Source organism: Astatotilapia calliptera, chromosome 10 (assembly GCF_964374335.1).
Source record: "Astatotilapia calliptera chromosome 10, fAstCal68.1, whole genome shotgun sequence".
NCBI lineage: Eukaryota > Metazoa > Chordata > Actinopteri > Cichliformes > Cichlidae > Astatotilapia > Astatotilapia calliptera.
Genome location: NC_137431.1, coordinates 23595178 through 23621783, shown reverse-complemented (window position 1 = coordinate 23621783; position 26606 = coordinate 23595178). Strand labels below are relative to the sequence as shown.

At 41.6% G+C, this 26606-nt stretch overlaps 1 protein-coding gene across 4 annotated transcripts in view; it reads left to right on the top strand.

The window, feature by feature from the left end:
• Positions 1 to 26606, top strand: part of dpysl3 (dihydropyrimidinase like 3) — a 44542-nt gene that overhangs the window by 13284 nt on the left and 4652 nt on the right. For 2 of the 4 annotated variants that reach the window (XM_026181654.2, XM_080307240.1), the window contains exons 2-13: positions 11106 to 11194; positions 12372 to 12556; positions 13918 to 14082; positions 14235 to 14296; positions 15258 to 15338; positions 17474 to 17542; positions 18629 to 18749; positions 19519 to 19675; positions 20090 to 20231; positions 21037 to 21207; positions 24173 to 24352; positions 25968 to 26121. In XM_026181654.2, coding sequence (XP_026037439.1) covers positions 11106 to 11194; positions 12372 to 12556; positions 13918 to 14082; positions 14235 to 14296; positions 15258 to 15338; positions 17474 to 17542; positions 18629 to 18749; positions 19519 to 19675; positions 20090 to 20231; positions 21037 to 21207; positions 24173 to 24352; positions 25968 to 26121 — 1576 coding nt within the window. Of the gene's footprint in view, positions 1 to 11105; positions 11195 to 12371; positions 12557 to 13917; positions 14083 to 14234; positions 14297 to 15257; positions 15339 to 17473; positions 17543 to 18628; positions 18750 to 19518; positions 19676 to 20089; positions 20232 to 21036; positions 21208 to 24172; positions 24353 to 25967; positions 26140 to 26606 lie in introns of all 4 variants that reach the window. The other 2 variants (XM_026181652.2, XM_026181655.2) reach the window with 1 other exon arrangement.

Genomic DNA, 26606 nt, shown 5'->3' with positions numbered 1-26606 from the left:
GAATCAGATGATTAGGTTGTTTGTCCAGTTACAGGCCTTTAACTCTGTAACTGGACAAACAACTCTTCATAGAGTTTTGATGCCATGGAATCATTGCGTTTGTAAGCTGTTTTCACATCTGTACTTCAACAGAGGTCCATTTGATGTTGTCGATGCTGGAGTATGCTGGTGTGTGAATATTGTATTGTCTGGTACATTCTTTAGTGGTGAGTGGATGTAGTGTGTGCTGCCTCTTAACCTGATTCCCTAGAAACTGTCTGAAGTTCGTGTGTGAAAGCCGCTATTAATTCTTACACAGGAGGACCTTAAACGCTCTACCTATTTCTAAGCCTCCTTCCTGACACCGACTCCTTATTTCCAAGCCTGTCCATTCTATTACAGCATTTTCATTTCGTTTGGGTTTTAGATCTGCCCTGTCACTTTTCTAGGTGTGGTCCCTTTTATTCCTTATACCCACTCACAGCAGCCACAGTGTTGTTCCAGGCGGTTACATGTCATCCGTAATCCCCTCCAGCTGGAGTGAGCATCTGTGGGTGAAACCCGTTCACCCTGTCGACGCTCCACAAATCAGCTCCCTGCCACACCAGACTGTACCGTCACCATGCAGACTGCAGCAAAGTGGGCTTCAGTGCAAACAAAATACCCCACGGCCACCCAGACATTGCCGCGCAACTCACCATGGAAACAAACATACAGTTGTGATGGCAGGAAAATACAGCCCTTCTTCGGTTTGTCATTGCGGGGATGTGTTTTGACACACATGCGCACAAACAGGCATTTCTCAAACTTCTTGACTGAGAGAGTTAAAAATTCAACCTGTCTGACCCAATCAGATCCAGATTGTTGCACGGTTACACTACTCCAGCCTATCACAAGATCAACATTCCAGACCTTAACTGGCAGGGGCCCCTGCGATTAATTTAGATGGATAAGTCTCATTGTTTTCACTTTTCCAGAATGTGAAAAAAAATCCTGCACACTTTTTGCTGAACAGTAAATATTTTTGACTGCTAGGCAACAGGGCTGCAGCAGAGGCACTGGTGCAGATTCAAGATGACTTCCCTCTTCCACTGGTCCCCGCCTGCCTCCCCATGCCCCCCTCCTTACAGACACGAGGATCTCTGCCACAGCTAATGGAGGTCTCCTCTAATGTCCTCCTCCTCCTCACCCCCTTTGACCTATTTTGTCGCACTCGAGTTTTCCAGGACCGTTCCCTTTCATTAAGCACCATGAAGGAGATATTAGTACTTTGCATCCCACTTTATGAGCGCTTCTCCCTCCAGTCCGGTGAAAGTGGAAAAAACGTGTGTGTCGATGTCAGCATAGTAGTAAGAACAACATCCTGCCGTCTATTTTTTATTACTGCCGGCTTGTGTAACAGAAAATGACAGCTTCCCGTGCAGTAATAGGCGTTTTATTTTTGGCACTTTGTTCTTTGTTAAGAGCTGAATGACAAGTTTGTTTGGATTTCTTTCCATCTGAACTTCACAGTGTTTTGCTTCCAGAAATATAACAGATCAGCACTTGTAAGAAGTTGTATCTGTAGCAGACAAAAGATCTCACTACTGACTGAAGTGTATCAAAAGAAAAAAAGCAGGTGGAAGGAACACATTTCCTTATAATTCAGATTTCTAGCATAATTTCATCAGCTTAGTTTAAAGAAAGGCATTAACAGCCTCTACATTTGTTTGAGCTGAGAATACTACTTGTGAGAGCGACTTTAGATAGTTGTAATGTTTGCATGATTCTTGTGTTAACGCTAATCCACCAGCTGGCCTAAATTAGTGATTAAGACAGCAGTTTAATCAGTGCCAAAGCTTTGAGAATAGGTCATGCGCACTTCATAGAGTGGGCATAAGTTTCTGGTAAAAATTGTGCTTAGATTGTCACCCGCAGGGAAACACAGTGTATTAATTATAAATTTTATCATATCCAGAAAATCTTCCAATAAAACTATATGTATAAAATATTATTTCTTCATTTCAAGCTGTTTCAATGCCACATTCAGGAAATAAACTGAATCATCTGAAAGCTTTTGTAATGTATTATTTTTTAAGACAAATGTAATTTAAGCTCTGCTGATTTGATGCTGAATTTTTTTAATGATTTATGTTTTTTGGCACCTGCAAGGCCAAGCTTGAAACCTGGATCCCCCGTAGCCGGTTACCAAGATTACGTGAAGTACCCTCAGAAGGTCTGCTAGATGATGTTAATGCAGCACTACGGACAATACCTACAACCACGATTACCGACACTAACAAGCTGATCTACAATACGGCAGCAGTGATCAGTGAGATGCTTGGCTACAAGTTGAACAGCCACAAGGGGCAGTACCCTCCATGGAGAAGGAGGCTAGAGGGCAAGATCAAAGTAGCACGGAGGGAGGTTAGCCAACTAACGGAGTTGCAGAAAGGTGCGACAAAGAAGGTGCATAAGAAATACAGCAAGCTGTCCATACCTGAGGCCTTGGAAACTGCCAAGCAAAGACTCACAGCCTTGGCCAGCCGCTTGAGGAGGTACACCAGAGAGATAGAAGGCAGGAGAATAAACCAGCTGTTCTCCACAGAACCAGCAAAGGTGTACTCTCAGTGGCAAGGGAACAATAAGAGAACAGCACCACCAAGGCTGGAGACGGAGCAATACTGGAAGAGCATATGGGAGAAGGACGCAACCCATAACGGCAATGCTCAGTGGCTAGTGGATCTGAGGGCAGACCATAGCGACCTCCCTGAACAGGGTCCAGTAACCATCACAGTGGCAGATATCCAAGAAAGGGTCTCCAGTATGAAGAGTTGGACAGCACCAGGGCCCGACATGGTTCACGCCTACTGGCTAAAGAAGCTGACTGCACTCCACGAGCGTCTGGCAGCACAAATGAACCAGCTGCTAGTTAACGAGAGACACCCGGAATGGCTAACCGAAGGTCGGACGGTCCTGATCCCCAAGGACCCCAAGAAGGGACCGGTCCCCTCCAACTACCGACCAATAACCTGCCTCAGTACTACATGGAAGCTCCTGTCAGGCATCATATCGGCTAAGATGAACAGGCACATGGGTCAATACATGAGTGGGACACAGAAAGGAATTGGCAAGAATACCAGAGGCGCAAAACACAAGCTACTGGTAGACAGAACAGTCAGCCGAGACTGCAAGACCAGACTGACCAACCTGTGCACTGCCTGGATTGATTACAAGAAGGCCTATGACTCAATGCCCCACAGCTGGATACTGGAATGCCTAGAATTGTACAAGATCAATGGGACCCTAAGAGCCTTCATCAGGAACTCAATGGGGATGTGGCGTACAACACTAGAGGCCAACTCCAAGCCCATAGCACAAGTCACCATCAAGTGCGGGATCTACCAAGGAGATGCTCTGTCCCCACTGCTGTTCTGCATAGGCCTGAACCCCCTCAGTGAGATCATTAACAAGACTGGCTACGGATACCGACTACGGAACGGAGCAGTTGTCAGCCACCTCCTGTACATGGATGACATCAAGCTGTATGCCAAGAGTGAACGAGACATCGATTCACTGATCCACACTACCAGGCTATACAGCAATGACATTGGAATGTCGTTCGGACTGGAGAAGTGTAGTCGGATGGTAACAAAGAGAGGGAAGGTAGTCAGAACTGAGGGGATTGAACTACCAGAAGGCAACATTGCAGACATAGAGGACAGTTACAAGTACCTGGGGATCCCGCAGGCAAATGGGAACCATGAAGAGGCCGCTAGAAAGGCTGCAACCACCAAGTACCTGCAGAGGGTCAGGCAAGTCCTGAGGAGTCAGCTGAATGGTAAGAACAAGATCCGGGCCATCAACACCTACGCCCTGCCCGTGATCAGGTACCCTGCTGGGGTAATAGGCTGGCCAAAGGAGGAGATAGAAGCCACTGACATAAAGACAAGAAAGCTCCTTACCATGCATGGAGGGTTTCACCCCAAGTCCAGCACCCTGAGGCTGTACGCTAAGCGGAAGGAAGGGGGCCGGGGACTGGTGAGTGTCAGCACCACAGTCCAGGATGAGACAACGAACATCCAAGAATACATTGGGAAGATGGCCCCAACTGACCGAGTGCTCAGTGAATACCTCAGGCAGCAGAAACCCAAGAAAGAGGAGGGAGACGAGGAACCATCATGGAAGGACAGGCCCCTGCACGGTATGTACCACCGGCAGATAGAGGAGGTGGCTGATATCCAGAAATCCTACCAGTGGCTGGACAAAGCTGGACTGAAAGACAGCACAGAGGCACTAATCATGGCAGCACAAGAACAAGCTCTGAGTACAAGATCCATAGAGGCTGGGGTCTATCACACCAGGGAAGACCCCAGGTGCAGGCTGTGTAAAGATGCCCCAGAGACAATCCAGCACATAACAGCAGGGTGCAAGATGCTAGCAGGCAAGGCATACATGGAACGCCATAACCAAGTGGCCGGCATAGTGTACAGGAACATCTGTGCCGAGTATAACCTGGAAGTCCCGAGGTCAAAATGGGAGATGCCCCCAAGGGTGGTGGAGAATGACCGAGCTAAGATCCTGTGGGACTTCCAGATACAGACGGACAAAATGGTGGTGGCTAACCAACCAGACATAGTGGTGGTAGACAAACAGAAGAAGACGGCCGTAGTGATCGATGTAGCGGTTCCGAATGACAGCAATATCAGGAAGAAGGAACACGAGAAGCTGGAGAAATACCAAGGGCTCAGAGAAGAGCTCGAGAGGATGTGGAGGGTGAAGGTAACGGTGGTCCCCGTGGTAATCGGAGCACTAGCTAGGCGAGTGGCTCCAGCAGATCCCGGGAATAACATCGGAGATCTCTGTCCAGAAGAGCGCAGTCCTGGGAACAGCTAAGATACTGCGCAGGACCCTCAAGCTCCCAGGCCTCTGGTAGAGGACCCGAGCTTGAAGGATAAACCGCCCGTAGGGGCGTGCTGGGTGTTTTTTTTATATTTATATATAACAATGCAAGTACAGTGCAGTATATACTTATACTGGTGTACTGACTTTCATAAATAGTAACTGTAAAAAAAAACTGGAAGGAAAACAACTGGTACACTTTGAGTACTGAATCGGCTGCATGGAGTAGTCCTTGCAAATGTGTAATTTCTAATAGTGGCTACTATTTACTGCCAACCCAGGGAGACCTTTCCATTTCAAAGAGTCGGTGCTGCAATAGTTATGCGATTGACAAATGAGGACATAGTTAGTGACCCTGGGAAGAGCAAGTCAAGATCAAGATCAACATCGTTCATGTCTCTTGTGCATATTCTGAAGAGCCAAATCCCCCCCCCCCCCCCCCACAAAAAAAAATCCCCCAAAAAAACCAGAATAGCATTTATCACCCTTCTAAGGTAAAATAAACATTTTCTTCTTATGTCATTAGATTTTTAGAAGTCTAAGGAGCTTGGAAAGAAAAGCGTCTGGACTTCTTTAAGTGGCTTGAAGACGTGGTTTTGTCTCAGTATGACCATTGACTCAGTCAGGAAACAGCTTAGTGACTAAATTATTTATTTTAGCACTGATATGGATAAAATGCTCTGTTTCCCAGTTTTCTGTAAACTCCAGTATGGTACATATTGAGAAATTAAGTTTATGCAAACAAAAAATATATTTTTATTATGACATTTTTATTTTCATAATAAAATAAATGACAATGAAACTTTACAAAAGAGGAATGAAGTACAAATAATTAACTAAAAAATAGTTTCTATAGCTGGCATATTTTGCCTTACCAGATAAAAGAAGGTTTAACAGATTTATATAACAAAACAAATACCAATTACTTACATTTTCCATTATGTTTATAACTTCAGCAGACAACAGGGCCCTTTTCTCTTTTTCACACACCTTAGTTTTCCTCGTAATTGCTCTCAACCTTTGTCTGCTCATACTGAAGCTCTTTCCGAAGCTGTTTGCTTCTACCTGGCTCTGAGCTTTAGCTAGCTTCAGTGTTAGCCATTTTGCCTTTGTTAGCTTCTTTAAAAATATCCGTGTAGGCATTTTAAGTGTCTTATTATGCTTGTTCTCAGAAACATTTACTTGTACTGAATAGCTTCCTAATGATAGCCTACGTTGGCATGTGGCTGTAAATGATGTGTAGATGACTGTTTGCTTCCAACCCTGTGCGTGCGTTGCGCATGTATGAAAGGGACCAGCTCATAATTGGACACATGGGAGGCTAACCCACCAGTAACCAGTCTGGGTCAAGAATGTTGTCAACCTGGAAATTCTGGTCCCTCACCAGTCGAATGATCCCGTAAGAGAAGAAGTTAATTCAAAACAGTAGCCAGACATTGTATTTTCGAAACTTAAATCAATGGCTATTATAGAAAATCCACAATGACTAGTCTACAGCACCTTTCTTCAGCTATGTGTGAGCACAGGCAACTTTGCTCAACAAAGTTAGAGAAAAAAGTAAAATTATGAGGTCTTCTTTGTCTTAGGACCTCATTAAGCTGTCTTTACTCTCCTTTTTGCATCAAGACTGTCAAAGCATGTTATTAGCCGTGCACTGAATCCACCATCTTAAGCCCGCTGTGGTTATGCAGTCCAATCTTAGACTCAGGACTCGTGAATACCACATTAGCCACTGAATGATATTTAATAGTTCTTGTCGAAGCTGCAGCAAAAAGTAACAGCTGTGGCATGAGTTCATTATGTGGACAGTACTGTCTCGTTAAAGATGTAACAAATGTTTTGGTTTATTCCCGTAACCACAGGATAGCACAGAGGGTTGGAATCCACCAGTGTCACTATTACAAAACCACATTTGTCTTGTGGTATAGACAGACTAACAGACAAAAGTTGGACTAAGAATTTCAGAAATGAGGTGATGAGCTATCTCCCTTCACTCACTACTTACAATTTTCTTTCTTGTATGTTGTTTTGATAATCATGAATGTGATGTAGAAAACACATTTTGAAATATTCCATATCTATTCTTTAACAATCTCACCCGCCATGATGTCACATGACATATATTTGTTATAATAATATGAGCAACATTGCTGTTTGTGGTCAGATGAAATGGTTACTGTCACAGTTTGTGGCTGTTTGTCACAGAATTGATGTAAAAGCCACAGTAAATGTTGAGTCTGAGTTTCTGTTAATGAAGTGTGATGAAGAAATGCCAGTGGAAAACGCGTTGTTTTTATTATGTGTCTTTAAAAAGGCTTGACAGTTTGGCCACGCATTCTGCGTCTAGTTCATGGTTTGTATTATTATTGAAACAATTTTTTGGGCATGCTTTTTGCTTTTTAAAAATATCTGTCTTGTTAGATATTGCACCGATGACATGAGCTGCTGGCATGAAGCGTTTCAGCATCTTAGTTTCCGCTGAGTGTAAAAAGAATCTAATGTGAAATGCAGTCCTGAGCAATTCAGCAATGGCCAGTTACTGGGTTGTAACGGAAATGGAAAGCTATTGATTGTTAAGTGATTGCGGTCTCCTGCATGTTGTCATCAGCCAGTGGCCAGAAATTGAAAAGGGTAAAATGAGTGTGTGTGTTTGTGTGCGTGCCAGAGAGAGAGGACGGGGGAGGGGGTGTAAGCACTTCAGTAAGTCACCCATGCATGATGGCACACCCATCGCTGCAGTATTATAAATCAGGTAAAACCTCTTCTTGTCTGATGCTGCTGATGTAAGCAGGTCTCTATCTGACTATTAATTCAATAATATTTATATTAGTGATTCTTATTCATGTTAATGAAACAGCAGTGACTCTTAACCATATGTTCCGAGTGATTAAAAAAGAAAAACAAAAAAACTTCCAATTTTAGAGATCCGAGGTAGTCCAGTAGCTTTTGAATCCTTGAGGGATTTTCTTTGAGTCTGGCATGGGACTCAAGGATGAACTGATTAGAACTGAGTGGGCGAATGTCAAAGCTACTGAGACCACAAAATAATTTTTTTAATCTACAAAAATCAGAGGTCAACTTCATTGATACATCACAACATTTTACAAAAACTAATGTCTCATATTTAACACCATAAGTCATGACCAGGAGACAAGATCAGATTTCAGATTTTGCAGAATCAGATTTGGTGGCATTAATTTTTTGTGGGCAGCTGCAACTAATGTATTTTTCCTTTGACTCATTACAAGCTGCTTTTCACCACCATTTAAACTGACAGCTGTAGAGCCGCAACAATTGATCATTAACTTGGTTAACATCAAATTCATCAGGAGCTGTCATTATAACAATAACTGAAAAATCTTTTCTGGGTTATGGTCATCTTAGGTTGTTGATCTGTCAAAGAATGTCAAAAAACGATGAGGAAAATACCATTTAGTCACATGCAAAGGCTGATTTTGTTACAATAGTTTTACAACATTGGGCATCTTTTGTACCTTTTTTTGATTAACTGACAAATTTATCGTCTGTTTCCTTTACTGGAATGCTATGAAAGTTGTCTGTGTGCACTCCCTATTCACATTCAGTAATGTTGTCATGTTAAATTATTATGACAGAGCACTCTTTGGAAGGCGTTCTCTCTAAGCTAATGAAGGCATTGAGCTTTGCAGCATGATCTATGCTAGTGTGGTGTTCCAGGAGTTGATGACTGTGTGTTGTAATGTGTTGCTTCAGGGTGTGGTTGCTTGGGAAGACTCTGGGTTCTGGTTCGCACTAGTCCATCACTACCACCACCACCACCTAATATGTGCAATCACTACCACACAACTCATGAATAGCCACATTGTGTGTCTTTTAGCTCAGCAGATATTCGAGCTATGTACACGATAATACTTTTATTTTTCCTGTTGTTATGTTCAAAGGAATTGCTGCAGTTTATTATAATGATGAAACTCTGGGTCCACGGCCAGGGGCTGTAAATTGTTGCACACATCTGCTGATGGGAAAATATGGTGTGTTCCTCTTAGCAGACCAAGGAAAGACCAAGTCTTGCCGTTTTAGAGACTGGGTATATAAATAAGGCTATATTTTTTGGTTTTCAGTGTAATGTCGATGCTTTTTTAAAAGAACTAATTCGATTACTAATCCATTTTAGTAAAAAATTAATAAATATAAAAAATAAAATAACTAATTATCTCGTGAAGGTTACACGGAAGTTAAATACTGCAGGTCGCAACAAATTTTTCAGTATTGATTATTTTATTTGTCATCTATTCGAAAAAATGTCACAAGTCTCACATCACAAGCTCCAACACCTGAGGATGACATGTGCAGAAGCCTTGTTTTGTCCTAAAAACAGTTCTAAACAGAAAAGAATTAAACCTATATCCTGATAATTAAAGCAGTTTTTTAAAATTTGTGAAGCAGATAAGTGCAAATATTTGTTGATTGTGCCTGAAATTCACTGGGTAATTTAACTCAGACATACTTTAAGAAACTGACCATTTATAGCAGCAATGAGGAAGCGGACAGGAGAATGGATTCTCCCAAATAAATATACCTTTGAACCCTATTGTTAAATCATAAGTGTAGAGCTCCACATATAAGGAGAAGATTGGGGTGGTGGAATGAAGTGAAGGGAAAAAAGCTTTGTCATGAAGTCATTGTGATAAGGTTATCCAAGGCTAAATTTCCTAAGGCATTAATATGTTCAATTACTTACATCATATTTGTTTTATTGAGCAAGTCCTGTATGAAGAAGATATCTTGCCCTTGCTCATTTTGTGAGCAAGGGCACGTCTGTAAACCCTTAACCCTGTTGTACAGTCAATTGTACATTCAACCAGTCAGCAAAGCCAGCATATCAGCGAAACCAGGCGCACCCTGTCTCTCCTCTCTTGCTTCTCTCCCTCTCGTCAACCTGTTGCCATGGCAATGGCCTGCTAGAGTCGGCCCATGGTGCAGCAGCAAATTGTTCTTGTCTGACTGTGTGGCGTCATGACAACACCCAAGTCAGGCCACAAAACATCAAAAGGTGTTGGCAAAAGGCTCCTCAGACTTAGTGTTGCTTTTTTAGTTTTACTTTGGAACATGTTCGTTAACACTGTAGGGATTATATAATATTTGCATTATTTTGTAACACAGATCAGAAATTGTCTGCTTTATGAAATGATTGAGTGATCAGTTGGTGATCGCATTCGGTCTATTGGATAAAATGATTACGCTGAGAAAAAAAACATTGACGGTTAAAATTATTGCGTAACAGAATCTGGATAAATGTGGTTACGATGTTAATCCATGACCTTAAAAGCGGCTTGAGCTTCAACGACATCAGCCTCCCAGATGACATCCCTGTCTGGAGAAATTTTCATTTTAAAAGAAGGGAAAGGTCTGCAAATTATGGTGATTTACTGGACCCCCTTTCAAGTAAAGGAGCAAAAGACTGAAGGATGCTGTTTAACCTCCTGACACCAGAGCTGTTGTTTGGGGAGCCTTTTTACTTTTTTCTAGCTATGTGTGAATTCTTTTTACATACTTTGTTACATGCATGTCCCCTTGTGAGAACATGCTCACAAGGGGACATTAGGTTTATTTTACAGCACAACACAAGTAGAATGAAGTGTGTGATGCAAACAAAGCCAGGATGTAATGTCCCCATGTGTGGATGCAGGAGGTTATAATACTCTGTACCCAGAGCTCTTCACATATATATGGGTCCATAGTCAGTTTATGTATCAGTGCAACCAGTATTTTGTCACAGATCTGACATGATCCAGATATTGAATGTCATGTAATCATCTGCCATCTGAAAAGTGGGTAATGAGTTGACACTAGTTGATGTTCATCAAATAAATGAAGACATTTCCTCCCAAATCTTGCTTGTTTTTCTGGGCACGCAGACTTACTGGGTGGTCCATATAGTTATGCTATGTGAGATGTGTTTGCTTGTGACACGGCCACCACACGTACCCCTCTCTAGCAGCCATGAATGAAACATTGTTCATATCCTGTGGGTGGAAAGAAATAAGGAGATAATCTCACTACAGACAAACAGAGTACAGTTCTAATTCTTGTACAGTAATATTGTGACTTAGGCAAGTAAATTTCCAGTAGAGGATGATTTACTATGTCTAAACAAATTTTCTTGGCACAACGTTGCATAGAATCATAATTGTTATCGTATTTCATCCCCTCCAACCCCACCCTCCCTCCTTTTCCCTCCACTCTGCCCATCTCTTTCTCTACAGAGCGACAGGCTTCTGATCAAAGGCGGAAGGATTGTTAATGATGATCAGTCCTTCCATGCCGATATCTACATGGAGGATGGCCTCATTAAGTAAGTATTCCACTGTCCTCTTTTCTGCTCTGCTCACACCTCTTCCCATTTGGTTTCGTCCCTCCACTTATAGTTCACCTCATCAACTATTTTCTATCTGGGCTATGTGGTATCTTACTTGTCCCCTTTATATTTAAATCCTTCTCTCCCCTGAAGGTGCATAGTGCTGCTGTAGAAATTCAAATATTTTACTTTTCTAAAACTCTGAAACACAGATAATTCTAAAGTTCTTGAAGAAATTCAAAATCAAAGGGCTTCTTTTGAAATAATTATCTATACCAGGGTAAAACAGTATTAAAAAATGTGAAAAGAGCACCTTGGGCCTTAAAGATTATCTTCAAGAGTTTAATCATGATTAGATTGTTAGTTTTTGAATGCTATTTGATCCTAAGACAGTAGTGGTTAAAAACTGGTTGCTCCACTTGCAATGATAGTTTTAAAGTTTAAGTGAAGAGCAGATATTACAGTCTAAGTGAACACCAGCTACATAATGAATAGCAGTCTTATAAACACTTCCTCCAAAACACTGATGAGGAAATCTGAAACAATTTAAGAATTACGACATGAATGCAGACTGAATGAATGAAGCTAACAATCTGAACTTGTTGCGGTAACAGTTAAACTGATAACAGCTGTTCTTGACCGGGCTGGGGTAGGACAGTGGAACTGTCTCACTCGCTTTCCCCGTTGTTCTGTTGCCACTTGAATTCCCAGTTGTCCCTGTTGCCCCTAAGTGAGGCAGCTCAGAGAGAGGAGCCCACAGAAAGACTGGTGTTGCATGATAAACACCCACATGCCGGCGGCACTATTGGACTGTTGGCAAACTCACAGAGACTCTGGCTTCTGCCTGCCTGTCTAACTTGTGTCTTCTATAAAAATACTTTTTAGCAGAAGCGAAATGTTAATGTGTTGGGATGGTGACATTGTCCCGCTTCAGGCTAGGTTGACTTTGTTTCAGTTAGTTTTTTTTCTGCTTTAGATTTATACGCATTAAACGTTTTTTTGCCTTTTACTATGTTGTCTTCCTTTCTGGAATAATTTGGTTCCCTGAATTTGAATAATTGGCATCTCAGCTTTGATAAATAATCAAAAAGGGGAAGTAATACTTATATTATGTTTGTGTACATTTATGGACAGGTTTTAATATAGTTACGATAACATCATCTTCACTTGACAGGCAGATTGGTGACAATCTGATTGTGCCTGGTGGTGTGAAAACCATTGAGGCCAACGGGAAGATGGTGATCCCTGGTGGTATCGACATCCACACCCACTTCCAGATGCCGTACCGTGGAACCACAACTGTGGATGACTTTGCCCAGGGATCAAAGGCCGCTCTTGCTGGTGGGACAACCATGATCGGTAAGAGCTGCAGGAAAGGTCACCCACGCAGTGAAGCTGATAATAGTAAAGCTTTTTCAGAAAAAAAGCTAAAAAGAAAATGCAGTGAGGGGAGGGATGGCTGAACGCCAGACAGAGGAAAAGAGAAAGGGAGGCATGGGAAAAGGTTTTGGTCCCACTACGAAAGAGGACCATACAAAAGACTGAGCGTAGGGGGCGATGACTGGTGGGGGTTATAGAGTGAAACACTACTCCCAAAGAAATAGGGCATCAGTGTCGTACTCCCATGTCTGGTTTGACTACAGCCTTTTCTTTTGTGGATTTGTGAACTTCATGTAGGTTAGGGATGAGATGCTGTCACAGTTGGTAGATGCTGCAGTTTCATTAAAACTTCTTTTGGGCTGACTGCTCCTCTGCTGCCTGTTGGCCCTGTTTTCAAACAGACAAAGCCACTAACAGGCGTGCTACTGTAGTAAGCTCTATTCATGAGCTCCATTCATAGAGGGATTATATTCCAAGTGGAAATGTGTACTCTGCTGTCTGCTTGTGTGTTTTTTATTTTTTTATATCGTACATGTCTGTCTTAACTAGCAAATGAGGTTGTGTTGAGAGATGGTGAACAAAAAAAGTGTGGACACTGAGCGTTTGCCATTGTTTTGTGTGTGTGTGTGTCTGTGTGTATGTATGCGACTGCTGTTTTCAGCTATATCCTATTAACATAAGCAGATTGGGTTTTCTTTAATAAGATAAAGAAGGCAGTCAGGTGGCAAGGCAGCAGGAGGCCTTATTTTATTAGAGCTGAGTTAGATGTAGCAGGATATTTTGTGCACTGTGATCCTGTTGTGTCCACAAACAGAAACACAAACTCGTACTGTGTGCTTTTCAATCTGCACAGAAAACCATGCAAATATACACATTATGTATGTAATTATATGTGCTTGTGCTTATGCAAGCAGCATCCATGCAAAGCATTCATGATGCATTTAAGAACTTGCATCGAAATGTGCACCATTCCTATTAATAAAAAATGTGATCGTGGCTACACAGAAAATATAAAAGTAGGTAAAGTCGCTCAATTTTTGTGCAAGGACACCTGTACCCAGATAGAGATGTACAAAATGCAATGTGACATCTGACAAGGTTATTTCCCACTGGCTGAGCACTGCAGGAATTCAGACAGACAGCTGATTATGCAAGATAAACAATGCAGGGAGAAAGTAAAAGCACCAGCAGACAGATCCTGACGCTGCCCTCTCTTTGTTTCCTTACGTGTGACTATGCCCACCCCACTTGTGTCAACTCTTTGCCACTTCATCTGTCATTTCGCTTTTTGCATTCATCTTCTTTCTGTCTGATAATACTTGTCTTCCTTTATTCTTCAGTGGACCATGTGATGTCAGAACCTGATACCAGTCTGATAGAGGCCCATGACCAGTGGAGGCAGTGGGCTGATGAGAAAGCCTGCTGCGACTACTCTCTCCATGTGGACATCACCCACTGGAATGACAGCGTAAAGCAGGAGGTGGATAATCTCATCAAGGAAAAGGGTGGGTCTTGATGGCGTGCTATAAGAGCTTCGTGGGTGAGGGGGGGTGGAGTGCTTTGGGAGATTTTGTTTAAAAGTAGTTAAAGAAATTAAACTTTACATAAAACGTTTCACATTTTATCTTTCTCTCATGTTGACTTACTGTTTTTGCAGGAGTGAACTCATTCCAGGTGTACATGGCGTACAAGGACTACTACCAGATGAGCAACAGTGAGGTAGAGCGCCTTAAATGTAGCACACACTTTAAAGACCAGGTTTTGCTGTTTTAATAGCTGTGTTAAAACTCTTTTTGTTCTCAGCAGTCATCTTTCCCCACATGTTTGATGTGCAGGGATGGGAGAAAAATCAACAGTTTTGAAAAATGCCAGGCTCAGTGCAAAATTTGCTTTGGTGTTGCTATCTTTCCAACTCGGCTCAGCGACGAGATGGTGCCTTTGAAGAGACACAGCTGCAACTTTTTAATTCTGAAAGCTATTTTAAGTTACCGAAGGCCTAATATTAGTTTTGCACTGAATTGTTGAGGACTGTTGCTTTTGTCCTCAATTCATCATACATTAGAAAAGGGCTCACTTCATGGCCTTTATTATTATTTCACCGTGTCACAAACTCCCAGTTGCAGTCAATGTAAAATGAGTCATTGCCAACTTCCTGTAACTTCACAGTCAACATGCAAAAAAGAAATGGCCGTGACTTGGCTCCAATGGTGACAAAGTGTCTAAAAAAGGACTACGTAATTATTGTTCACAGCCTTTGATTTATGCGTACTGCGATTTTATAAGGACTCAAAAAACAGTGGAAAGCCAGAGGGTGTGAGGCAGGACTCTGTTTCTCATACAGCCGTACCTAATTTGGTTGGTCAAAGGAGCACATGTTTCAACTGAAATAGTCCAGCCTGAAAAACTGATGTCATGCAGCTCGCTAAGGAACTGTGGCACAGCAACATAACAACAACTGCAGTTCATCCACATGACTCTCACCATTTCTGGAGACCACACACAATAATTGCAGCGTGTCGGAGTAGACATCATGTAAATTGTGGGCTTCTTTTAAATTGTGGCTTATGGGTGACCTCTGAGTTAAAAAGGAGTGCCCTTTCTTTGAGTAAACAGTGAGGCAGGATTTGAAATATAAAAGAAGTGCCACTGTAATTTCAATCTTTCTATCTTTCTCATCCAGCTCTATGAGGTCTTTACCTTCTTGGCAGAGCGGGGAGGCATCGCTCAGGTCCACGCTGAAAATGGCGAGATCATCGCTGAGGTAACAATGGAAACGAGTGCACTAACAGACACCTTTCTTCTCCATTGCTTCCTCACTGCCTCATTTTTCTTTTTTTCTGAACTTTTGTGCCCGGTCCAACTCTGTGATATGTTTTTGTTTAGTGTGATTTATTTCAGTTTAGTTCACTTCAGTTCACTTTTCTAGTCTTATCACAGTGCATCTCCACTACTTAGAGACTAAACACACTGTCACTGATGAGAGGGAGACTGTTTCCTGTAGGACTGTAATGTGTGGGTGTAGTTTATACAGGGCTGTGCCGTTTTGTGGACAAATGAAAGTGAATCAACCGTAATAGGTGATGGATCGAGAGGGCTGGTATTAGTCAGAGCTCCAGACCATGCCTGGATTCTGTCACTGTGTGTGTATGCGGGTGCGTGTTGGATCTGATTCATCGCAATTCCCAGCTCTCCTATCCAGTTTGCAACTTTAACTTGGAAGTCTGATTTCCATCTGTAAGACCAACATGTCTGAACACTTGATTATGTCATGTACTGTACTTTAGACCACCTAAGATAGAGGTGTCTTGTTTAGATTTGCTGCCAGAGCCGCCCCTGATTATGTTCAAGCTTTTATTACTCAAAGTTCTAGATGCACCCAAGGGGTGGGTCACATCTTTGCTTTTGCAGATGATGTGGTTCTACTGGCTTCAACCTTAAGCATACACTGGAGATGTTTGTGGCCAAGTGCAAAGCTGCAGGGGGAGAAGTAGCAACTCTGAACCTGAGGATATGCTTTACAACCTGATTCACTAGTCCAGGTTGGGGCAGGGTCTTCTTCATATTTGGCAATGAGTTGTGAACAATGGCCAAAAGAATATTAATATAATATTGCTGTTACAAGTGGCAGAAATTAGCTTTCTCCCATGGGTGTCTGGACACATCCTTAGAAGAGTTCAGTCTTTCTTCTTACTCTGCATTAAAAAATCTCTGTTAAGGTGGATTAGGTATCTGACTAGTGTCCCTCCTAGGTGAGTGTTTTGGTCTTTTGGCTGGACCCCACCCCACTTCTCAGCTAGCTTGGGAAGCTCTCTGTTATAACAACAGCCATGGAAAAGCATAGAAACAAATGCCAAAGGACAGCTTCTCATCTTCAAATGGCCAATAAATGCCGGTTTGAGATAAACTCCCCTCTCAAAGCTCATGTACTGAAAGTTCAGTTACTTTTTTCCTGAAAGGGTTTGCAACTTCCATAATTCCCATATCCTATAACTTTTTCCTGACTCTATGTTTCCTTGGAGCGAGATCAGCAATGCTAGATTTCTAAACTTTTCCAAACATATTTAGCCATAGGGCCATTTATTGTAACAACTTCATGAGCATCTCCTGAAGGCAGCATAAGTATTAGAAATGCACCTTGAAAAACTTAGGTTGTAACTGCTTTTGCTTGCCCAATGTAGGCAGCCAGGCAGCCTCTTCTTTGTGAGTTTGGGGAAGGGGAACAGTCTCAGCGCAGCAATGTTGATCAGAGCCACAAATTTGTTTCGTGTAGTAACACAGCTGGGATTCCTCTCATTTGTAGACATGTCTAGATTTTCCGTGTCTGTCATCAACAGGTCCTGCTCCTTGCAACAAAGTTTTTCTCCTCAGATAGCTGAGGGGAGCACTGACCACAGGAATGCCACTAGTTTCTTCAGTTACAGTACAAGTTGTCTTGCCTTTGGCTGATATAGTCTCAGTCTTTAATTTTAGCTGCCTGACCAATCGTAGGCTTCTAAGACAGAGTATTACTGATTTTCCACTGGTATGAGATGCTCCCTTAAAGCCTTATTTGCAGAAGCATGTCACCGTAATACATTTTCAACTCACAGACAGTCGCTCTAAATGACACTATGCAAGGAAAGGTACAAACTAATGCCTAAGAAAACTAACCTGAAAGCAGAGTTTTTGCTTTTAGGTGATGTTCTGAAAGTGAAATTTTCCTTGCTCTGAGCCGTGCACAGACCCACATGTTAAAACTGCTGTTCGTGTACTTAACACACGCAGAACTAATCAGAAACGGTTTATCATTCTGAAGTTTGTAGACTGATGAAGACCTCCCAGAAAGTTCTACATACTGTACATTATGTCTATAAACTGAGCAGCTAACAGTTGACTTTTTGCATGTGTGTTGAACAGGAGCAGGCCCGGATGCTGCAGATGGGTATCACTGGACCAGAGGGGCATGTGCTGAGCAGGCCAGAAGAGGTCTAACATTCACACATCATACACTATATTAAATATTAGCTACTATGCATCATTTGCATGTGCAAGCATTTTGAAAGGGACTGTCCTAAAAAAGTATTCAAATAAATTAGCCATGTTATAATTTATCATTTTTTTGTGCAAACAGTACAAACATGGTTGTACATGTAAAGAATCACATTCTGCACAGTGACATTTTTGGACTGGTCCTCAGACACACACGTTGTTCCTGTTACACACATGTGGTTTCAGATACATTTGAGACACTGGGTGAAAAAAAAGTCTCTTGTTCCATCCAGTTTTTGCTGTGAATGTTTCTTCAGCAAACAACAAAAATCAAAGCCACACTTTCAGCTCAACGACTTGTCTGGGATTTTCCATTCTGTGCTGCTGCAGAGGGTTCCTGTCCCACCAGTATCATAATGTCAAGTAGCTGAGTGGAGTCTTAAGAATCTAGAAATTGGTAACATGATTTTCTTAAGCAGGCAAAGTCAGACAAGTATTTCTCTATTAGTGTACACTATCTTATTCAGTACTAATCCAGTGGTCATTGAAGCCAGACTGAACCTCTGGACTCAAAGAAAACAGTGTTTCCATCATATGGAGGCAGTGACGTTTCTACTTGAAACCTTTGTAGAATTTTGTATTTAAAGTCATTTTTAGTTCTCGTTAGCCAGCATTTACAAATATGGAGATGAAGATTTCAGACACAATAAAACACCAGGTGCTTTTCGTTGTGGACATGTGTCTAAAATGTGTCCAATATGTTTGCTTTTAAAGCCTCCCACCTTAGAAAATCTGCAAGTACTGGGTGTTAGTCTGACCTCACTTAAGTTTCTTTTAAACATTTGTTTGCTGATCGCATTAAATTTAACTACTCAAACACAATATAACTGAAACAATCCTTGACTTTCCCAGTTTTAAAATTATAAGCTTCTCCTTGTCGTTCGGGTTCAAAACAAATTATTCAAATGATACAGCTCCAAAAATGTATAATTTGCTGTGGTCGTGATATTTGAAGTTTGTTTGACAAAATCTTAATGGGAAAAACATTCCCGAGTCAACCGCATTGTGCTCTTTCGTCTGTAGCTGGAGGCAGAGGCGGTATTTCGTGCCATCACCATCGCCAGCCAAACCAACTGTCCGCTCTACGTGACACGGGTCATGAGCAAGAGTGCTGCTGACATCATCTCACAGGCCCGGAAAAAAGGTAAAAAGCAGAATTTGTCCTGGGCCTTTATATGTTTTTTTTTCTTTTTCTGTGTTTTCCAAGACTAGAAATGTGCACGCTGAGTTGTCTCTGTTTGGTATAATGAAAAAAATATCCCACTCTTAGAGTAACATTCAGCTTTGTTGTTCAGGTCTTTTCTGTGGTTGAGCTGTCACACACACTTTTCCTTAGAGGATAGAACAGATGTGAACCAAGAGCCTGCCTGGCGTAGATGGATTGTGAAATTAACAATTTTTGAGAATGTAATGAAAACAAGAAGAGAAGAACAATATGTGTTTGAATGTCTTTGGTGGAAAGCCAAATGAGGTTTTAACACACCAGATTGCTGACCTCAGATAGCCTTCTCTGCACTCAGGTGAATCCATTAGGAGCATTTATGAGCTTGACACATTTGTTTGGCTCCATTCCCGAGCTGTTATATGAAAACCAGGAAATAATAATGTATGTTAGTGCAAGGGACTATGAAGAAGCATAAGAGCACACGTGTTAGTGACAGGACTCAAACCGTGCATGAAAGAGAACAACCTCAGCTGCAACTGAGCAAGTGGAATTTGTGCATTGCCAATGCTGGCATGGTTCCCCTGCTGGAAACTTTCACATGAATTGCCAAAGCTTTTAGCGAGACTAAACTGCTGACAAAATAAAAATAAAGGTGCACTAACGCAATTGATGATTATGCAAATGGATACCCTCACACTTGGCACTTTGTTGACGTCTAACAAAGTTTTGACTGATTTTCTTTTCCCAGGAAATGTTGTGTTTGGGGAGCCAATCACAGCCAGTCTGGGCACTGATGGGACACATTACTGGAGCAAGAATTGGGCCAAAGCAGCTTCTTTTGTAACATCACCTCCTCTTAGCCCCGATCCTACCACTCCAGACTATCTGAACACACTCCTGTCCAGGTACACATCCCCTTTGCAACTTCATTTTGCATGTGCAGAAACGTTGTTGTTTGTAAGTGCCATGAACACCACTGTGTTGTAAAATTATAGCTATTAAAGTTTAGATTTTAGATTTAGATACATCCAAAGTTTGTGTTTCTTATGAAGAATCAGCAATTGTTGTGCAAGAAATGGACTTCATCTGGTAAGTGAGTTACTGCTTCATGTGGAAACAGGAAACATTAGTAATGGTTTACACTGGAAGGACAAACTCTGGCACGCTGCATACTTCTTTACTTTCAGTCCCCCTTCTGTTTTGTTTTGCTTCTCCTGCTGAAGTAGAAGCATATTTACTTATGTTTACAGAACTTTAATGCTGTACACAGACTTTACTGTCCTGGTGTAATACCTTCAGTATGCCTCTTCTCCTCCCAGTGGAGACCTGAGTGTGACTGGCAGCGCTCACTGCACCTTCAGCGTGGCCCAGAAGGCCATTGGCAAGGATGACTTCACCCAGATCCCAGAAGGTGTCAATGGAGTGGAGGAGAGGATGGCTCTCATTTGGGACAAAGCTGTGGTGAGGACAATCACATACTGATAGAGGCGCATGGTGACGTTTATTTTTTATTTTTATCTTGATTCATTTTATTTTTACGATTTTCCCAGAGGAACATCAGCAACTTTATGTCCCTTAGCTTTGTTTTAGCAGTCACCTGTTGTGTTTCACTCAGCAGCTCCACTATGTCACTCTCTGTGCCTCTTTTACATGTCCATCCATGTCTGTTTTTCCCCTTTAAACAGCACTCTAGCCTTATTTTTTTCTCTATATCACTGTGTCCGTATAATTAACATGCAGCCTTGTTTAGCTTTGCCGTAAAGTGCATTGCTGGCTCTGAAATTTGGGTAGGCTTTTAAACATAAAACTCAATACATTTCCTCAGCACAAGTACTTAGAATCCTGGCTCACACCAAACTTGGACCGACTGTCAGTAGGCCTATTTTTAAAAGGTTGACAAAGGTTAGCTGTTTTCCCTGCTTCCACTCATCTTCTAAGAAATCCCCCATTAATGACAGCTTCATAGTTTAATGCTAAAATATTGAACCTTCACTTACACATAGTATCTTATGTTGAGAGATTTAAATGTAAGAAAAATGCATCATCTGAAACTGTTTTTATGGATATTTTCTCAAAGTTTAAAAACGTCCTCCATGCATTTACATTAATACTACAAATACACCATTCAGCTAATTGAATAATGTGTCTTCAGTAGTAGGACTACATGCTGTAGGGTGTGCTCCATAATGCTAATATATGGATAATGGATACAGTCTCAACATTTCCAGTAATATTTGCTCGTGCATTGTGCTTGTTTTGCTCTCAGACTACAGGTAAGATGGATGAGAACATGTTTGTGGGCGTCACCAGCACTAACGCAGCCAAGATCCTGAACCTGTACCCTCGTAAGGGTCGGATTGCTGTGGGCTCTGATGCCGATCTGGTCATCTGGGACACAGACGCCATTCGCACCATCACTGCCAAGACACACAACTCAGTATGTACTCAGACCAAAGTATCAGTTAAATTCAATTCGCAGGTCCTGGCTCTTTTTTTTTTTTTTTTTTTTTTTTTACTTTTTTTGCTTCCCTTTCTACTTGTTTTACATTTATGCTGTAAAACCATAGGCACTGTAATGCTTCACAAGTTCTCACAAAAACCTTATTTGATTTAGTTGGTTAAATATAACAGCTGTGTTACAAAAAAACCCCCCAAAACATCTGGTATTTTTTAAAATAAGAAAAAAAGAAAAATTGTGCTTTAAAGGGTGAGATGTATTTTTGGGCGGGGGGACAGACAAGTAGAATGTACGATCGGAGGTAAGTGTCTGCATCTGTGTGCAAGAGGCAAAGAAAAAGAGAGACTGAGGAAGAGAGAGGGAGAAAGGGAGACTGGGAGTAAGTTAGGGAGGGGAAAAAAAAGCACATTTTTGAGCAGCTTCCAGAGAGGTCTGAGTACCTCGGAACGGAAATGAATTCTCAGTGGATCTTCACTAATTCCACTCCACACTGGGCTCACCACAAGACCAGGTCTCAATGCTGAGACTCAATACATTCAAAACTCCTTAATAATGATGAAGCAGTTATTTATTAAAAAAAAAAAAAAGATTTATGCCGTGCTTATTCAACAAAATCAGACAAACAGCAAACAAACAATGATGCAAATGCTGCCAAAATGTCTAGTTCAGCAGAACTGAAGTTAATCCACAGAGGATGTATGTGCTGTATAATCAAGAGGTATTTCCTTCCTCTATATCACTTTCACTTGCACAGATCCTCCAAAATACATGAATAATTGGAAAAGTGGGTTTAAAGAATGGCTCTCATTGTATGAGATTCTGTTACTGTAAACACTAATATTTCAGCTGGTTTCATAAAACCTTGGAGATTTTGGACATCTGTATACACTGCTTGTTGGCGAGCTGCACGTCTCATAAGTAGAAAGCAACTTTGGTTGAAATGTATTTTTGATTTCATGGGAAACATCTCACACAATATGCAGCCTGGACCAGAGGTGATAGTGCACACCATTTCCTCCTGCTTCCCAATGCACTGACTTATGTATAATATTATAGGTTAGCACTTGGGTTTTTTTTTTCACATTAAAGAAATGTTTTGTCACATTTTCCTAAGAGAGCGGGTGGAAACGAGTGTAAAAAGGTCAGCAGAATGTAAATGAATAACCCTTTTAAACTGCACTTAAGGCCATTCGAAATCTGAGCGTCTTTGTGTGTAGTTATGAGTTCAGAGTTCGATACTGAAAGTGAAATTACATTAGAAATGTGAAACTGCATCCTGTTGTACACTCTTACAGTTTAAGCCGAGGGCCTCGCACACATTGTGCTCCGCACATACACACTATGTGTACAGTATGCACGGTATATATGAGTAATGAGGTTTCTGCCATTACACAGATGTTAAAGATTCCTCTCGGGCCGCTCAGCAGCAGAGGAAGTGTCCGCACAGGAAATTACGGCTTCAGCAGCCTAGGACAAATCCTGCTTTTGCATAAACACTGTCCACGAGCAGGGAGAGTATGCATTAGCTGAAAAGCTAGTAATATCTAAATTGATCGCAGGAATGATGAATTGAAACGTGTAGATTTCAGTTTGTCTTGCTTAAAGGCTCGATGACATTTGTTTTTGTTGGAAGACGAGACTATGGCGCTGTCTCCAGATGGAGGAACAAGACGTGAAACAGAGAGAAGTGGACTAATAATATGCCTTCTCTAAATGTGGAGTACATCCACCGAGGATCCATGGGTTCTTGCATAATGATGTCACCCCTTTCCTTTCCTCCTAGTCGTCCTTCCAGCTGTAAAACCACAGAGAGAAGCAGATGACCAGAATCACAGCAGCTCCCACTTCAAATAAATCTCTCTTAAGGAGAACCATTGCAGGCAAAACAATTGTTTTTTCGTGCCCTGATCAATTTTTAAATGTGGGGCCTGTTTTTCTTCAGCGACATGCTTTCTTTCAGACTACAGAGAAAAAAAGTTTCCAAAACACACGTTCAAGTGCTTATTCAAAGACAACTAGTCTACTGGACATTAATATACATAAGCACACATTTCATTAGATTGTCTAAATGTAAGCTAAGTAGTCTACATTGTATCCTATTGTCTTCAAGTGTCTTGCCTTAATGGGCAGCAAAATCAAACGGGAGCTGACCTGCTTACCAGCGTACTGTGTTGGGGAATGCTTTCCCTGAACTGTGTTATATCTCAGTGTGTTATCAGTAAACCCACATCTGGTTTTGATTGCTTGTTGTTGTCAACATAAAATACATAGATGTGCATAAGGGTATTTGGATACATAGAGAAGAACAGGCAGCATTACTGTTGGACACTGAGAGCCCGCTCAGATTAGTCATGACATCATGTTTGGCATGCAGCGAGTCTTAGTTATGTCCTGTTCTGGCCTGAATTTGGATGGCAGTAGAAAACAGGGCCGTGTGCAGAGGAAATAAGCAACAATGGAATGAGGGGAGGGGACCATCAGAGATTACACATACATACAAAAAAAAAGGAAGTTGGCACAAGGAAAAATGGAGGAGGATGAAAAGCACAACATGGTTAAAAAATGCAAAGGATTACAGAAATCAAGCAAGAGAAGGCAAGGGAGTGAAAACATTAAGAAGTGGACAACTGGAAAGAGCATTAGAAAGAAAAGTGAAAGAGCATACGGAGCCAGAAGAAGGGAAGGGCGGTGATACTACAAAGTACTATGAAGGCATCTGAGCCCAGCTGGATGAGGGCAGCTGTTTGTACATGCCAAACAGACAAGTGTAAAGAACTAGGTGATGAATGATAACGAATTCGAGAAAGAGAGTTAAGTTTTAACCTCTTCTCCTCAGTCATTGAAGAGTACATTTAGCATATAACTAATAGGAAACTTTATCTAATAAACACTAGTTTCTTTGCTGCTGCAACAATCTTTGACAATATCATATGTGTGCTTTTAGGCTGCTGAATACAATATCTTTGAGGGCATGGAGCTGCGTGGCGCCCCACTAGTGGTGATTTGCCAGGGTAAGATCGTTTTGGAAGATGGAAACCTTCACGCCACCTCCGGAGTGGGCCGCTTCATTCCCTGCTCTCCCTTCCCTGACTTTGCCTATAAGCGTATTAAAGCCAGGAAGCAGGTAAGTGCAGTTATTCTTCTTTTAAAGCCTACATTTTACATGTGGTAATATAGTTAGTGTATAAAACTTGAACTGAACAACATGAACTCCGTTACAGCACTGTTAGATTGCCAGAATAACAATAACATAACTAGAAAACCATAGAATACAAAGGAAATGGGGAAAACAACTCAGTGAAGGACTTTAAGGCCTTCTAGGATGTACCTAAAGGAAAGGAGAGTCTAGGGTGAAATGGAAGTAAGGATGGCGGGGAGAAAAGAGGGCAGCCATGGAGGAGGCAATGAAGTGGGATGTGGGGGAGATATAATAACTCTGACATCACCCTCCAAGGTTCAGCCACAGGGCACTGACTGTGCTTACACGCTGTAAGGTCCATACACTGAGGGTGGTCATGGCTTTGTCATCTCGGATTAATAAAGATACATTGACTTTGGATTTGGATAACACTTTTAGAGAGACCTACCGCACACGCTAAGAGGATTACTCATACTATTAAACTTGCATTTTAACTTTAGACTCTCGATTTTAAAAGACATTTAGGAAGGTGGCTTTGATTACAGCAAGAGCCACTGAGTAGCTGAGGTTGGAGAGAACTTGATGCTTTCTTGATACATAGGGAGTTTGTTTTTATGCTAAGCTATACATGCTTGATGCTTCATACTCAGCATACAGACATGGGAGTGGTATCAGTTGGCAGTAAGGTGTAAAACATATTGTCCATATTTATTTCCTGAATAGGTGGGAAATCAAGGAGAACTTGTGAAAATATCCGAATAGAAAAATATATACATGTAGAAACTTAGAGGACCCAAACTAAAGGTAAATTAAATGTTAATGTGCAGTCAGGGCCAAACCCAGAAAGCTACTGTAGTCAAGTAGCACTATTTCATTAGACACCCACCCTAAAGTATTACTCATCTGTTCAAAGTGTGAGAAATGGGCCCATTTAACCATGTGATGTATAGCAGCTTATACTTAAAGCAGCCCCTGCTTACTGCTCTCTTGCCATCTTTCTTACGGCCCGAGAAATCTCATAGCCCAACAGTTTCTTAATTCACAGCTGGCTGCTGATGAAAAAATGGAGCTGTAGTAACAGTGTGCTGTTTGTCTTGGTAGCAGTTACTGTTATGCTTTTCTTCATTCACAGATGTCTCTTTTTAAGTGTTGACCGAGCTTCCAAGATTCCACTGAGTCACGCCACTGACAGACATACAGACAATGGCTTTTCACAGTCAGCTAATAGTTTCAACTTGATTTGAAAGCTTATGAATACATAACTGTATTTTGGTGACTCTTCTGTTCTATAACCTCGAGAAGGGCTTGATTGTGTGTGTTCGTGTTTCAGTTTGCGTGTTTCTGTGTATGTTTGTGTGGATTTGTAAATCTGGAGCTGACTCTTGGCAGGAAAAGATGCATATATAATTTAGACACACAAACAGTTATACAGACAGCCATGTAATGCTAAACATGTGTGAAGCTAGTTGCGTTTAACCTTTTGTTGCACAGCAAAATGCCATAATGTTTCTCCTAGTACCTGCATGTTGGTTCTGTTTCTACATGCTGCCATACTTTATGTTTCTTTTCACCATCTCTGCTCTTTCCGTTTGTCCTGTAGTTGGCTGTTCTGAGGGCAGTGCCCAGGGGAATGTACGATGGGCCAGTTTCTGAATTCTCCATGTCCCGTGGCGGTACCCCCTCGGCCTCAGCCCGTACTTCCCCAACCAAACAGCCTGTCAGAAACCTGCACCAGTCTGGATTTAGTCTAGCAGGTAACCCTGCACCATGCGGTGAGACCACTTTTTTAATAGAACAACAATCCCTGTGTTACCCAGTCATTTCTTCCACGTATCTGTCCACATACTGTACGTACAAACATTAGAGGAGCATCCATGGTCATCAGCTAAACCACCCTCATCCTCTTCTATTTTAACTCAGTTACTAATTCATTATATGAAGTCAGATAACAGTCGTGTGATTCTCATCATGTCTTTGCGTTTTGTCAATGATTTATTAAAAGTCCTTGGCTGACTGGAGAGTAACCCAATAATGTCTTATTATCTCGTTTCATGCATTGCAATTTGCACAGTATGGCATGCATTTGCTTGCAGTACATAATGCTCCAAAAAGAGCTGTTTGATTGTGCATTTCATTAAGGCAGTTGCTTGAATTCTTTTGAGTCTGATTGAAGACTCTATTAAATTAAATTTCTAACACAGTCAGTAAAAGTTTTCACTTTAATGTTGTTTGATGTAAA